At 37.7% G+C, this 17722-nt stretch overlaps 1 protein-coding gene across 1 annotated transcript in view; it reads right to left on the bottom strand.

Annotated features, from left to right (window-relative positions):
• LOC138369729 (ABC transporter F family member 4-like) overlaps nucleotides 1-17722 on the bottom strand; it is a 49648-nt gene extending 31926 nt beyond the window's left edge. The window contains exon 1 of the mRNA XM_069333168.1: nucleotides 17602-17722. Within this exon, the coding sequence (XP_069189269.1) occupies nucleotides 17602-17722 (121 nt within the window). The remainder of the gene's footprint in view (nucleotides 1-17601) is intronic.

Genomic DNA, 17722 nt, shown 5'->3' with positions numbered 1-17722 from the left:
TGTGGGCTGCAGAAAGTTAATGAAATTCGGAGAGAAAGAGAGAGAGAGAGAGAGAGAGAGAGACGAAGAAGTTAGGCCAAAAAAAGTGAATTTAAAGGTTAGCATATTTATAATACATCTACTATTTAACAGTGGTGGTCCACTGGAACATCTGCGTAAACTAAGTGAATCCCGTCACCCCTACTATCATCATTTTTGTTTCCAGACGAAGATAAAAAAATTTGAAGTGGCTGCTGCCTCAACTTCAGTGCCTCTGCCGTCACTACTATCACCATCATAAACCCCTCTCCCCCCCACCTTCGTTTTATCCCCAAGACTGACACTACAAGATGAAGTAGTTGCCACATAGAACCCCACTTTCTCTTAATCAATCACCACCAACGCCTATTAAGGAACCCATATCAGTGAAAATCATTTAAACATATAAGGGAGGTGTGTAAGAAAATTGAACTACAGAGGGAACCAAAAAAAAACCTATATCCAGATTCAACCATTACTTTGGTTTGCGTACACCTACTGACTGTTCATAAATATATGTGGTGAAGAATTCAGTCAGAGAATCAACCAGGCTGAATATTTGAAGTCACTCAGCAACAAAAAAAGTCCATATGTGTGATGAAGACAGTTGTATTTTTTTATATTATGCTAAAGATGAAAGAAGACCAAGAGCATTCTCAATAAAATATTGAGATAACAAAAATTGCGGTTATTTAGTATTAAGTCGAAGGGTATAAAAAGGGGAACTAATCATTATCAAAAGTACAAGTTTTCAGCAACTATTGTCGCTAATTAGAAATTAAATTTTGGCCAGAAGTATATAAGTAATAAAAATTTAGAATTTCACTTAACTATTTCATTCATTTACCAAAAACGAATACATAATGACGACGTCAGTAAATGAAATGATCAACTTTATTTTATTCTTTAGAAAAAAGTATGATACTACAAAACTTAAAAATATTTTAGTAACCTTTTATTCAAATGATGAACTCCTAGCAACCAAAAAAATAGTGGCATCATGTAATAATGGTGATGAGTGGCCATATGAATTAGACGAATTTAATTATCCAGATATGATGGATTATCAATACAAAACGAAAGAGAAACACATTACTTATATTTTAAAAGGTCTTGATTACCTGGAAACCAAAGGTAGATTACCGAAACCTTCAATAGATTTGAGTAAATATCCCCAATATGAATTAACCACCCATATAACTGGTATTGAGGTGCTAACTAAATTGTCGAGGCTTCAAGATAATGTGGATCATTTACAACATGTTGCCTTGCGACTAACGGAAGAAGTACGTAACTCTGAAATACAGAAAATGATAACTGAACTGGTTAAATCTATCATCGGCCAGAGTCCAGTCAGTCACTTAAGTTCCCTATCTAATGTAAAGATTGATATGTGAATTAATTAATTGGGCATTATTACATTATTTAGATTCATCAATGTTTTTTTTAGCATTTGCTCCCATCCAATATCCCATTCTAGTAGTATTCAAAAAGGACTTCACAAATTGATTGACGCACATTGCCTGCAAACTATTTGGGTTGTAGGTGTTTTTACGTGGTGATGGTGGTGGTGGTGATGATAAACCTTTTGTATATAAAATAATCCATATTCTTTTGCCACTATTCGAGCAATTAATTCGCTCTTCGCCGAATTTAAATGATAAATGGGAACACATAAATTTACGTAGGGGGATGGGTCAGCTGGACTTCTCTTTGTGCAGTTTCTTTTACTAAAAACACTACATTTTCGCTGGGAATCGGCATATTGTCTTATAAGGCGGTGCTAATTAGAAATAAAATTTGGGCAAGAAGTGTATATAAGTAATAAAAATTTAGAATTTCACTTAACTATTCCATTCATTTACCAAAAACGAATACATAATGACGTCGTCAGTAAATGAAATGATCAACTATATTTTATTCTTTAGAAAAAAGTATGATACTGCAAAACTTAAAAATATTTTAGTGACCTTTTATTCAAATGATGATCTCAAAACCACCAAAAAAATAGTGAAATCATGTAATAATGATGACAAGTGGCCATATGAATTAGACGAATTTAATTATCCAGATATGATGGATTACAAGGATCAATACAAAACGAAAGACGAACACATTACTTGTATTTTTAAAGGCCTTGATTACCTGGAAACCAAAGGTAGATTACCGAAACCTTCAATCGAATTGGCTAAATATCCCCAATATGAATTAACCACCCATATAACTGGTATTGAGGTGCTAACTAAATTATCGAGGCTTCAAGATAGTGTGGATCATTTACAAGATGTTGCCTTGCGACTAACGGAAGAAGTACGTAACTCTGAAGTGGAGAAAATGATAACTGAACTGGTTAAATCTACCATCGGCCAGAGTCCAGTCAGTCACTTAAGTTCCCTTTCTAATGTAAAAATTGATATGTGAATTAATTGATTGGACATTATTACATTATTAAGATTCATCAATGTTTTTTCATTATTTAATCCCAACTTTAGATTTATTTATTATAAGAATAATAAACAAATATTTTCAATTCAGTAAAAAACTTTTTCATTGAATCTGTTCTTAAAAAAAAAAAGTTTAGTAGTTAGTTCATCAGCCACTGCTTTTTCCCAAGATCTAATCATTAGATTCCGTTGAACTTCGTTGATTAATTGGTGTTTAAATAAATGAGGAATATTAGGGTTGGTGTTGATTGCTCTACGTAAGCAGGCCACGTTCCAATATCCCATTCTATTAATATCCAAAAAGGAATTCACAAATTGATTGACGCACATTGCCTGCAAACTATTTGGGTTGTAGGTGTTTTTACATGGAGGTGGTGGTGATGATGATGATGATGATGATGATAAACCTTCGTCTTCTATAATAAAACGACAGATTTCTTCCTTTTCTCCCGTTTGAATGAGGTCCAGAAAGAGATGGGGATTTCGGGTTATGAAAAGTACGCGTTTTACCTTTTGTATATAAAATAATCCATATTCTTTTGCCACTATTCGAGCAATTAATTCTCTCTTCGCCGAATTTAAATGATAAATTCGGTCAAGGTTTCGTAGCGTAATACAACATATATCATCACACTTTTCATCACCATCACTGAAAACCCGAAATGTATAATCTGGAGACCATATATTATAAATTCCATCTTGAGACACGTCATGAAAATATTCATCATATAAACAATAGGGTCTATGTTGAATCATCCTGTGATTAACGTAGTTAAGCCATTTTTTATTTTTCAACCATACTTCGTAATCTCTCACATCTCGGGTTAATTCCCAACGTATATTTTTAAACATCATGTACCTAAAATAATAATGCCGATTCAAATATTGTTTGAGGGACATAAGCCTTTTGAGCGCACCCTGATCAACTTTACAAAATGACGATGGAATCGATATTCCGTCTGCTATCATTATCTCTCTCAGAGCTTCTCGTTCCTGATTGGAAGCTTGTATCGTCATCAGAAATATGGAAGGATCTTTGGCGTAGGACCTATATCCCGTGATAGGCAATTTTAAGTAATCCGGATCATCGCAATACTTGAAATTATGTTCACAGAACATGCTGGTTCTTTGGTCAATGTTAAAGAAGAGTTCCACAAACATATAAGAACAATAATTTTCATCCTCCTTAACTGCGACTCGCAGTATAAATTGTAATTGGGATGCCGCAGGATATCCTTCTTGAGTAGATCCCATCCATATTTTTATAGCATAAACATTTACAATTACAATTTCTTGTTGCTTTAGTCTTAAATTAATTATACATGGTTCTAAAGTAATATCTACACTATGCGAACATGATTGGTCTAAATATTTTTCTATTTGGGAACTTGATGTAATCGAAGATGTAAAAGATTTAAAGGGAAATATGGATACCATGGTTTTAAAAAGTTTGTGCAGCTGAATATTCCAAATGTTAGTAGGAATGTGGCTACTAAATTTCTATTTCTATATAATATATATAACCTTGGAATTGTTAAATGAAATTAAAAAAAAAAAAAAAATGAGGTAAAAATGTTAACTGATCAACTATTTGTGAGTACATTCAAGCCCCCCCAAAAAAACCTTTATGTGCAATGAGTAAGAAAAAAAAAATAAATACAGATTCAATGAAAACAAAGTTTTCAGTAACTATTGTCACAAATTAATTAGCAAGAAGTATAAAAGTAATAAAAATTTAGAATTTCACTAACTATCCATCCATTCAACCAAAAAGGAGAACACATAAATTTACGTAGGGGGATGGGTCAGCTGGACTTCTCTTTGTGCAGTTTCTTTTACTAAAAACACTACATTTTCGCTGGGAATCGGCATATTGTCTTATAAGGCGGTGCTAATTAGAAATAAAATTTGGGCAAGAAGTGTATATAAGTAATAAAAATTTAGAATTTCACTTAACTAATCCATTCATTTACCAAAAACGAATACATAATGACGTCGTCAGTAAATGAAATGATCAACTATATTTTATTCTTTAGAAAAAAGTATGATACTGCAAAACTTAAAAATATTTTAGTGACCTTTTATTCAAATGATGATTTCAAAACTACCAACAAAATAGTGAAATCATGTAATAATGATGACAAGTGGCCAAAGTGGCCATTGGGATATGAAGAATTAGACGACTTTAATTATCCAGATATGGATCGTCACTATAAATACAAAACGAAAGAGAAACACATTACTTGTATTTTAAAAGGTCTTGATTACCTGGAACCAAAAGGTAGATTACCGAAACCTTCAATAGATTTGAGTAAATATCCCCAATATGAATTAACCACCCATATAACTGTTATTGAGGTGCTAACTAAATTGTCGAGGCTTCAAGATAGTGTGGATCATTTACAAAATGTTGCCTTGCGACTAACGGAAGAAGTACGTAACTCTGAAATACAGAAAATGATAACTGAACTGGTTAAATCTACCATCGGCCACAGTCCAGTCAGTCACTCAAGTTCCCTTTCTAATGTAAAGATTGATATGTGAATTAATTAATTGGGCATTATTACATTATTAAGATTCATCAATGTTTTTTTTAGCATTTGCTCCCATCCAATATCCCATTCTAGTAGTATCCAAAAAGGAATTCACAAATTGATTGACGCACATTGCCTGCAAACTATTTGGGTGCCACTATTTTTTTGGTTGCTAGGAGTTCATCATTTGAATAAAAGGTTACTAAAATATTTTTAAGTTTTGTAGTATCATACTTTTTTCTAAAGAATAAAATAAAGTTGATCATTTCATTTACTGACGTCGTCATTATGTATTCGTTTTTGGTAAATGAATGGAATAGTTAAGTGAAATTTGAAATTTTTATTACTTATATACTTCTGGCCAAAATTTAATTCCAAATAAGCGACCCATAAATATCATACCTTTGGTTTCCCTCATTAATTTCTACCGGAAATTCAGTAGTTTTTTCATCTGCTACTGCTCTTTCCCAAGATCTAATCATTAGATTCCGTTGAACTTCGTTGATTATTTGGCGTTTAAAAAAATGAGGAATATTAGGGTTGGTGTATATTGCTCTACGTAAGCAGGCCACGGTCCAATATCCCATTCTATTAATATCCAAAAAGGAATTCACAAATTGATTGACGCACATTGCCTGCAAACTATTTGGCTTGTAGGTGTTTTTACATGGTGATGGTGGTGGTGGTGATGATGATGATGATAAACCTTCGTCTTCTATAATAAAATGACAGATTTCTTCCTTTTCTCCCGTTTGAATGATGTCCATAAAGAGATGGGGATTTCGGGTTATGAAAAGTACGACTTTTACCTTTTCTACATAAAATGATCCGTATTCTTTCACTACTATTCGAGCAATTAATTCGCTCTTCACCAAATTTAAATGATAAATTCGGTCAAGGTTTCCTAGCCTTATACAACATATATCATCACACTTTTTATCACCATCACTGAAAACCCGAAAAATACAATCTATATCCTGCCAGTAATTACAATATTTGGGTAGCCCCAAACGAGATCTAATTTCATAGTTGGGGTCCCTATAAATTATATCTTGACGAGGCTCGTTAAAAAAAGATCCATCATGTAAACAATAGGGTTTATGTTGAATCATCCTGTGATTAACGTAGTTAAGCCATTTTTTATTTTTCAACCATGCTTCGTAATATCTCACATCTCGGGTTAATTCCCAACGTATATTTTTAAACATCATATACCTAAAATAATAATGTCGATTGAAATATTGTTTGAGGGACATAAGCCTTTTGAGCGCAGCCTGATCAACGTTACAAAATGACGATGGAATCGATATTCCGTCTGCTATCATCATCTCTCTCAGAGCTTCTCGTTCCTGATTGGAAGCTTGTATCATCATTAGAAATATGGAAGGATCTTTGGCGTAGGACCTATATCCCGCGATAGGCACTATTAAGTAATCCGGATCATGGGGATACTTGAAATTATGTTCACAGAACATGATGCTTCTTTGGTCAATGTTAGAGAAGAGTTCCACAAACATATAAGAACAATGATTTTCATCCTCCCTAACTACGACTCGCAGTATAAATTGTAATTGGGATGCCACAGGATATCCTTCTTGAGTAGATCCCATCCATATTTTAATAGCATAAACATTTACAATTTTGTGTATAGTTGGTCTTAATTTAATTATAGATGGTTCTAATGTAATATTTATATCAACTGAACAATATTTGTCTACATATTTTTTTATTTGGGAACTTGATATAATCGAAGATGTAAAAGATTTAAAGGGAAATAATGATACCATGGTTTTAAAAGCTTTGTACACCTGAATATTCCAAATATTAGTAAGAATGTGGCTACTAAATTTCTATTTGATGGAAGAGTAGCGAAGCGTGTGTTGGTTGGCCGTCAGTGGATGTAAAATGTGAGAGTAGCCTGCGACTACTTGATATTTATATAATTCAGCTGACACTGCTACCATCTACTCCGGGCAACCAGCTGTCTCCTCCAGGCATGATGGGACAGGGGGTTGCGTTGAACCTAGGGAACCTAACCTAACCTATCCTAGGGGAGGGTGCTTATCGCTTCGTAATAAGCTACCGTATACAGACTATATAAAAAGTTAGGTTAGGTAAGTACTATTAGGTTCAAATGAGAATGTAGTGGTATACAGGATGTAACTTCTGGTGGTCGAGCCACCAAGGATCCTTATCGGAGAGGATGCTGGCCTGGGATAAGACATTATTTGTTCAATGTGATTTTGAGGCAGGACAAAATGTTCAGACATGAGCATGTTTCAGTTATGTATGTTTTAAGGAGTTGAGAACTATTAATCTATCTCTCTCTTTCTCTCTATAAACACAAAATTGTTTTAAATAATAGTGTATGCCAGCTAAGTGTTCAAGCACCATATCGCTCCACGTGCTACTGATTTCTAGTACAAACAATTCCTAAGGCCATTATTAATCTGTACATCGTCCCCATTTGACATTTTTATCTAAATATCTTCCTACATTCAATGGACAACATCTTACTTTACAGTGACCATGTGATAAACAAATAAACAATCGCCAGTTTGCATTCTTGGCCAAAAAAACAGTATGATTTTTTGCATAATAGGCCAAAATGTTTACACTTAGCCAGAAACAACAGAGTCCTTGCTAACTTAGTTAAGTAAGACGAGAGCCCTGCATAATAGGCCAAGAAGTGAGTTCTGGCTATTAGGTACGACATATATATATATATATATATATATATATATATATATATATATATATATATATATATATATATATATATATATATATATATATATATATATATATATATATATATTTTATTAAATATGACCGAAAAAGTAAGATTAATAATTCTAACACGAATTTTCTCAATCTTTCGTACATTATGCTTCACTGTTGGAGGTAAATCAAAAATCACTTCTCCAAAATTCATTTTTATTTCTAGTCTGACGCGACACGGGCGCGTTTCGTAAAACTTATTACATTTTCAAAGACTTCACAAATACACAACTGATTAGAACTTGCGTTTCCCTGATTTTATATCTACATTTGAGTGAGGTGGGAAGGGTGATGTGGCATTACATTTGAGTAAGGTGGGAAGGATGATGTGGCATTAGAGGATATTAATAGGGTATTAAAAGTATCAACACAAGACAGAACACGAAACAATGGATATTGAATAGAAGTGTTTGTAGAAAGCCTATTGGTCCATATTTCTTGATGCTTCTATATTGGAGCGGAGTCTTGAGGTGGGTAGAATATAGTTGTGCAATAATTGGCTGTTGATTGCTGGTGTTGACTTCTTGATGTGTAGTGCCTCGCAAACGTCGAGCCGCCTGCTATCGCTGTATCTATCGATGATTTCTGTGTTGTTTACTAGGATTTCTCTGGCGATGGTTTGGTTATGGGAAGAGATTATATGTTCCTTAATGGAGCCCTGTTGTTTATGCATCGTTAAACGCCTAGAAAGAGATGTTGTTGTCTTGCCTATATACTGGGTTTTTTGGAGCTTACAGTCCCCAAGTGGGCATTTGAAGGCATAGACGACGTTAGTCTCTTTTAAAGCGTTCTGTAAGGAAGAAGAAGGAAAGTGAAAAGCCATGCAACCTCCGAAGAGACAACTAACACAACACCTATACCCCCTATTAGACTATTTTACAGGAACTTCTTTTCCACAGCTCATAAAACAGAGGAAAGGGTCCTGAAAGATATTGTTAATAGAAACGTTATCCCTACAGACAAAAATCAGAGGATACAACTGACGATTTACTATAAAACCAGAAAAACGGCCAGCCTATTCATGAGAAACTCTCCAGACACGAAACAGAACGCTTTAAAAGAGACTAACGTCGTCTATGCCTTCAAATGCCCACTTGGGGACTGTAAGCTCCAAAAAACCCAGTATATAGGCAAGACAACAACATCTCTTTCTAGGCGTTTAACGATGCATAAACAACAGGGCTCCATTAAGGAACATATAATCTCTTCCCATAACCAAACCATCGCCAGAGAAATCCTAGTAAACAACACAGAAATCATCGATAGATACAGCGATAGCAGGCGGCTCGACGTTTGCGAGGCACTACACATCAAGAAGTCAACACCAGCAATCAACAGCCAATTATTGCACAACTATATTCTACCCACCTCAAGACTCCGCTCCAATATAGAAGCATCAAGAAATATGGACCAATAGGCTTTCTACAAACACTTCTATTCAATATCCATTGTTTCGTGTTCTGTCTTGTGTTGATACTTTTAATACCCTATTAATATCCTCTAATGCCACATCATCCTTCCCACCTTACTCAAATGTAATGCCACATCACCCTTCCCACCTCACTCAAATGTAGATATAAAATCAGGGAAACGCAAGTTCTAATCAGTTGTGTATTTGTGAAGTCTTTGAAAATGTAATAAGTTTTACGAAACGCGCCCGTGTCGCGTCAGACTAGAAATAAAAATGAATTTTGGAGAAGTGATTTTTGATTTACCTCCAACAGTGAAGCATAATGTACGAAAGATTGAGAAAATTCGTGTTAGAATTATTAATCTTACTTTTTCGGTCATATTTAATAAAATATGTCTACAGGAAAGACTGCTACCAAAATATACTAATATATATATATATATATATATATATATATATATATATATATATATATATATATATATATATATATGTCGTACCTAGTAGCCAGAATGCACTTCTCAGCCTACTATGCAAGGCCTGATTTGCCTAATAAGCCAAGTTTTCATGAATTAATGTTTTTTCGACTACCTAACCTACCTAACCTAACCTAACCTAACTTTTTCGGCTACCTAACCTAACCTAACCTATAGAGATAGGTTAGGTTAGGTTAGGTAGGGTTGGTTAGGTTCGGTCATATATCTACGATAATTTTAACTCCAATAAAAAAAAATTGACCTCATACATAATGAAATGGGAGCTTTATCATTTCATAGGAAAAAAAATAGAGAAAATATATTAATTCAGGAAAACTTGGCTTATTAGGCAAATCGGGCCTTGCATAGTAGGCCGAGAAGTGCGTTCTGGCTACTAGGTACGACATATATATATATATATATATATATATATATATATATATATATATATATATATATATATATATATATATATATATATATATATATATATATATATATATATATATATATATATATTGTGATGATAATCTCCTTCAAGAGATTGAGCCTGCTCTTCCCTCCAAAATACGTCGATATATACATCTATATAAAACAAGTATGGAAGAAATATCCAACAACGACCGCATCTCCAAGGTTTGCCAGAGCGCAAAACGTATGCAGCTAGGAACACCTGCTCCACCTCGAACCACCAAACTACCTGTCTTGTCGCCTGCTCATCGCTGATTGGCTGCGGGTCCAGTTGCACCTGCACTCCACCCCCACACTACTTGATGTCTGGGGCCACCACGACCTCAGTCCTCAGAATATCCAGTGCTTTCATCAGGTTAACACGTCTCCTTGGTAGACTAAGCTGTGGCCTACGTGTACTAAGAGAGGTGATAGCTTAAAGCCAATATTCCTGCACCTCTTATTTGATTGTATATTGTTCACTTGTTATTACTCACTTGTCTTAACGTAACTTTTCATTTTGTCATTTGATTATTCTTATTATTTTTATTGATTGATTTTATTATACGAATTTGTATGTCCATTTTATTCATGTTTTGCTTTTTCTAACGTAATTAAAATCGCATTGTTAAATTTACTTGTGTTTTGTGTGTCTTCTCATTACCTTACCACAGACGAAGTTCCAGATTTTCTATTTTTTTGTTTCTATGTGACGAGGCCATACCCCTAGCTTTTGAACAGCCGAACACCAACGCGTTACTGTCACATATTAAGTGGGGTCCTGTCCTAGGAGCTTCACTCAGGTACTGGTGCCAAGTAGTAATTTATGGTAAGCGTATTTAACTTTGTTAACGTAGCTTTTACTATTTTTCACATTCAATTTCATTTTTATATGGTGCGGTGTATTGTGCATTACGAGAGTAGCATATGGTGAAGGTGAGACAACTTTGGATTACGTGGTGACTGTAGGCCGCAGTCATACTCTTAATTGGTCATCTCTCCCTCCGTGTTATTACTCGTGTTTACCATCTTTGTCCCTTGGATATTTCTCATTTTAGACAGATCATCATATTGGTACCCTGGTACTGTGGTCTGCCCCGGGTCAAGTGCACCTAATCTTCTGCAATCTGACTGTAGGAGGACAAAGAGGGCCATAGTTCCTCTAGCTGGAACTTTAGTTGCTGAATTGGGACCTCAGCAGCAGTTCTCGTCACCAGTTGACACCTCGCACCCCTACACGTCAGTCAGAGATGATGATACATACAACGGTAGGGAATTAGCTTACTTTTTCAGAGCACAAAAGTTCGCTAATTCTGTAAGTATCATATTAATTTCAGTAGGAAAAACTTGCTTTATGTCCTATAGAGACTCAGCAAGGTATGCCTACATCCTTGGAGTACCAATTTTACTTTTGAGGCGATTAACTGTTTCATTTGTTTTCGAAACTCTGTTTCATTTGTTAGTAGGATTTTCTTGCCCTTATCCTCTTACATGAGTACTGGGTACAAGATTTCCTGCGCCCGTGATTTAAATTAATCATTTAACATCTTGTACTTAACTTTAATTGTTAAAGATTCCACAGGATAGGTACCAGTTGCCACGTTGTCCTGTTTCTGACATTCACTATAACTGTATATTCGTTGTACATTTATTTTCTAATTTCACCATTTTTCGTCTCCAAGCTTTCCGTGCAGATCCAGCAGGTGAAATAGGGACTTTAAGTCGTGCCAAGAAGACTGAATTACAAACTCTTGCACATGAGTATAAACTAACAGTCCCCTACCAAGCCAACAAGAGTGAAATACACAACCTGTTGCTGGATCATTTCTTAGAACAAGGTAAGATAGACTCTGAAACTCATGAAACTTACTATATTGCAGATAAAATTGACTTGGCAACGATGAAACTCAAACTAGAACTGGCCAAGATTGAACGTGAGCAGCAAAGAGAAGCAGCTGCCATACGAAGGGAAGAACAAGAACGTGAAATCGCCCACAAGGAACGTGAGTTTGCAATGCTCCGTGAGCGGGAACGAGTACAGCTTGAAACCAAACAACGCGAGTTGGAGATGCAACGTGAACATGACAAGCAACAAGCGACTCTGGCTCTAGAGTGTCGTCAACGAGAATACACGTTGGAAACTTCACACCTCGCTCAACGCCAGCAAGCTACTGCCAATCTTCCCGTCAGTTTTAATATATCACATGCAAGTAAGTTAATGCCATCCTTTGTAGAAGCAGAAGTTGATGTGTTTTTCACCACCTTTGAAACCCTTGCTAATCAACTCAGTTGGCCTGTCGACCAATGGGCCACACTTCTCAGAGTCCATCTTACAGGTAGAGCTGCAGTCACACTCAGTACTTTGGCGTCTGAGAATGACTACCAGACTCTGAAACAAGCAGTGTTGGACGCCTACCTCCTCTCCACAGAAAGTTATCGAAGGAAATTCCGTGACCACCTGAAGGCAAGTACCACTACCTTCCTCGAGTTTGCTAACACAAAACGGAGATATTTCATGAAATGGCTGGAAGCAGCACATGTCTCTACTTTTACAGAACTCGTCAACCTGATGCTAGTTGAAGAATTCTTGAGGCATGTGCCGCCTCCTGTCCGTCTATACTTGGCAGATAAAGAAGAAACTGACTACCTGAAGTGTGCTAAGTCGGCTGACACTTACAGCCTCATCCACCGGCTGACACCTGAACCATCCTCTAGTAAGAAGTCGTGGTACAGTTACGAGAAAGTGAGCACCGATCAAGCTGGCTCGCAATTGTACTGCAAGTATTGTAGACTCTATGGACATACCATAGACAAGTGTGGTAAGTCTCAATACAAGGGAACCACTGACCCACAGAAACCCAAACCAACTCCTCCTAAGTCCGGTAAGCCTGTGATGAATGTCGGTGTTAATGTTAATGATCTTTCTCTTTTCAGTAACCACCTGTATACTGGAACTGTCTCTGCCAACGGTTCAAATCCGGAGGGACGTTTCAAATTGTGATCTTGAGGGACACAGCGGCTCTTCAATCGATCATCTTGAAGTCGGCTGTGCCCAACATCGCCTACACCGGAGAAACTGTCTTCATCACTGACCTCACTGCTACCACTCCATACCCTCTCGCCAGAGTCCACCTGGATTGTCCCTACGTGAACGGAGAAGTCCAAGTCGCCGTCAGGGAAAAGCCTTTTCCCATGCCTGGAGTACAACTTCTCCTAGGCAACGACTTGGCAGAAGACCTGCAACCAACCAACCTGATCGTCATGGACAAACCCCAGGTGTGTAACTCTGTGCCAATTAACCCTATTCTAGCGTATGTTCCAGCAGAGGTTCAAGAGAGTGATGAAGTTTCTCCTCCGGTTCTCGTGACCACCCATGCACAAGCCGCACGTCCACAGCCAGCTGACTCTACTGCTACCGCTGTCCCTCAAGACCCTCAGAAACTACCCCTGAATCTGACCAAGTTGGAGTTCCGTAAGTTGCAGAGGGAAGATCTTACTTTAACACCATTGTTTTTCCAGGCTGAGACTCAACCCGACAGTATTCCTGGGTTCTTCCTAGAGAACGACTTGCTCTACCGCACATATAGACCCAGTAAACTGAAGGAGGAGGACGATTGGGCTAACATCGAACAACTTGTGATTCCTACCAGCCTGCGGCCCACTATTCTACACCTGGCCCACGGAGCACTCTCCCACTACGGATTCAACAAGACTTACCATGGAATTCGTCAAGACTACTACTGGCCAGGTATGGTAAATAGCGTCAAACAGTACGTAAAACAGTGTCATACATGTCAGATGGCAGGCAAACCGAACATCTCTATTCCCAGAGCGCCACTGATTCCCATACAGGTGCCTGCGGAACCTTTCCACAGACTTATAATAGACTGTGTTGGTCCTTTACCTCGGACCAGTTCAGGTAACGCCTATATCTTAACCATCCTGTGTCCTACCACCAGATTTCCCATAGCAGTTCCAGTGAAGAACATCACGGCTGCTACAGTTGTAAAATAGCTATTGAAGATCTTCACTCAATACGGATTTCCCAGGGAGATTCAGAGCGACTGTGGTACCAACTTCACCAGTGATCTCTTCAAAAGGACACTGGAGGAGTTCAACATCAAACAGGTATTGTCCAGCCCCTATCATCCTGCTTCACAGGGTTCTCTTGAGCGTAGTCATCAGACTATCAAAGCACTCTTGAAAAAGTTTTGTAGTGAAACCTCTAAGGATTGGGATAAGCAAATCGACCTTATAATGTGTATTTACAGAAGTCTTCCCAATGAGTCCCTGGGAGTATCTCCTTATGAGATGCTCTACGGCCGAAAGTGCCGTACTCCCCTTAAGGCTTTCAAAGACTCTCTCCGAGATGCCACCTTCAGTGAGCATCAGAATGTGCCCCAGTTTCTTCAAAACCTTCAACACATTCTAGAGAGAGTCCACCGTTTTACCCATGATAATCTATTGAAAGCCCAGGAGAGGATGAAGACTTATTACGACCAGACCAGCAAAGTAAGAAAATTTAAGCTGGGAGACTTCGTCCTAGCATACTTCCCTATCCCAGGTTCACCTTTACAAAACAGGTTTTCAGGACCCTACCACGTCAAAGAGTGCAGAAATAACAACAACTACGTTATAGAGACTCCAGATAGGCGGCGGAAGACCCAGCTGTGCCACGACAACCTCCTGAAGCAATATAATGGTACTCCTCCTACTGTCCTAATCAATTATTCTACCTTCACAGAACCCTACATCCACAGTGAGACCTTCCCAGCTTCTCCCGAAAGCACTGACAAGGAGTCAGCGCTTTCTAATTCCGAAATCCTTAATGATCTTCCCAAATACTTTCAGGATAATAATAGTGCTCCTTTGCCATATTCTAATTCCACTCTCACCTCGTCAGATAAGCCCTTCATCCTCCATGTCGACGCCAGTGGTACCGACGTTGGTGGTGACGTGAAGCAGCAACGAGGCAAGGAGAATACACCTGTCAGCGACTACTGCTACAAGGAACTACGGAACAATTGGCAAGGAGCTACTCTTCATCATCCTGAAGCTCCAGCACTTCACTCCACACCTGAAAAGTGCTTGGTCTACCATCAACACGGACCACACCACCCTACACCTCCTGCAGCACGCCCACTTCTCATCTCAACGTCTTCTACTATGGGCTTGATAACTGCAGAAATTCAACCTGGAGACACGCTATACCAAGATTCCGACAACATCTTAGCCGATGATCTCTCCAGAGTTTATGAAGTAGAAGCGACTCCATCTATTACTCCACCATAGAACGACGTTCTTCTTCCAGAACCGCAGGCTTCGGGGGAGAGTTGTGACGATAATCTCCTTCAAGAGATTGAGCCTGCTCTTCCCTCCAAAATACGTCGATATATACATCTATATAAAACAGGTATGGAAGAAATATCCAACAACGACACCATCTCCAAGGTTTGCCAGAGCGCAAAACGTATGCAGCTAGGAACACCTGCTCCACCTCGAACCACCAAACTACCTGTCTTGTCGCCTGCTCATCGCTGATTGGCTGCGGGTCCAGTTGCACCTGCACTCCACCCCCACACTACTTGATGTCTGGGGCCACCACGACCTCAGTCCGCAGAATATCCAGTGCTTTCATCAGGTTAACACGTCTCCTTGGTAGACTAAGCTGTGGCTTACGTGTACTAAGAGAGGTGATAGCTTAAAGCCAATATTCCTGTACCTCTTATTTGATTGTATATTGTTCACTTGTTATTACTCACTTGTCTTAACGTAACTTTTCATTTTGTCATTTGATTATTCTTATTATTTTTATTGATTGATTTTATTATACGAATTTGTATGTCCATTTTATTCATGTTTTGCTTTTTCTAACGTAATTAAAATTGCATTGTTAAATTTACTTGTGTTTTGTGTGTCTTCTCATTACCTTACCACAGACGAAGTTCCAGATTTTCTATTTTTTTGTTTCTATGTGACGAGGCCATATCCCTAGCTTTTGAACAGCCGAACACCAACGCGTTACCATCACAATATATATATATATATATATATATATATATATATATATATATATATATATATATATATATATATATATATATATATATATATATATATATTTAATATGACCGAAAAAGTAAGATTAATAATTCTAACATGAATTTTCTCAATATTTCTTATATTTCTTTTCACTGTTCATGGCAACTGAAAAATCAATTCTCCAAAATTCATTTTTATTTCTAGTCTGACGCGACACTTGAACGCGTTTCGTAATAACTTATTACATTTTCAAAGACTTTAGTTTACACACACACAACTATAACTGAACAGAGTTTAAACAGCTTCGATTTTATACCTGCATTTGGGTGAGGTGATATGTTACAACAGTTTTGGATGAGGTGAAAACAAACTTTCAACACAAGACAGAACACGAAACAGTGGGTATAATAGTTTGTAAGTTAAAAGGAAGAATGGAAGTAACTGCAAAGGGCCTATTGGCCCATATTTCTTGATGCTTCTATATACTGGTGCGGAGTCTTGAAGTGGGTAGAATATAGTTGTGCATTAATTGGCTGTTGATGGCTGGTATCGACTTTTTAATATGTAGTGCCTCGCAGATATTAAGCCGCCTGCTATCGCTGTATCTATCATTGATTTCCATGTTTTTTTGTTAGGACTTCTCTGGTGATGGTCTGGTTGTGGGAAGAGATTATATGTTCCTTAATGGAGGCCTGTTGCTTATGCATCGTTAATCGACTGGAAAGAGATGCTGTTGTCTTGCCTATATACTGAATTCTTTGAGACTTGCAGTCCCCAAGTGGGCATTTGAAGGCATAGACAACATTGGTCTCTTTTAAAGCGTTCTGCTTTGTGTCTGGAGAGTTTCTCATGAGTAGGTTGGCCGTTTTCTTGGTTTTATAGTAGATCGTCAATTGTAGCTTCTGATTCTTGTCTGTAGGGATGACGTTTCTATTAACAATATCTTTCAGGACCCTTTCCTTCGTTTTATGAGCTGTGGAAAAGAGGTTCCTGTAAAATAGTCTAATAGGGGGTACAGGTGTTGTGTTAGTTGTCTCTTTAGAAGTTGCATGGCGTTTCACCTTCCTTCTTATGTCTTCAACGAAACAATTAGAGAAGCTGTTGTTGAGTAGGACCTGCCTTACCCTACAGAGTTCTTCATCGACTTGCTTCCATCCTGAACTGTGGCTGAGACACGGTCGACATAAGCGTTAACGACACTTCTCATGTACCTGTCTGGGCAGTCACTGTTGGCATTCAGGCACATTCCTTTGTTTGTTTCCTTAGTGTAGACTGCAGTGTGGAAACCTCCGCTCCTTTCCATGACTGTTGCATCTAGAAAGGGCAGCTTCCCATCCTTCTCCATCTCGTAAGTGAAACGCAACACAGAATTCTGCTCAAATGCCTCCTTCAGCTCCTGCAGATGTCTGACATCAGGTACCTGTGTAAAAATGTTGTCAACATACCTGCAGTATAGCAAACATGGAAACTGTGTATGTTTTTCAAAGTCGATGTTGAAACAGCAACATCGACGAAAGTCTCCATACTCGCATCGAGCAACACCTCGACATCCTCACAGATCGACAT

The sequence above is a fragment of the Procambarus clarkii genome, chromosome 29 (assembly GCF_040958095.1).
Source record: "Procambarus clarkii isolate CNS0578487 chromosome 29, FALCON_Pclarkii_2.0, whole genome shotgun sequence".
NCBI classification, from domain to species: domain Eukaryota; kingdom Metazoa; phylum Arthropoda; class Malacostraca; order Decapoda; family Cambaridae; genus Procambarus; species Procambarus clarkii.
This window is presented reverse-complemented; position numbering and strand designations above follow the sequence as displayed.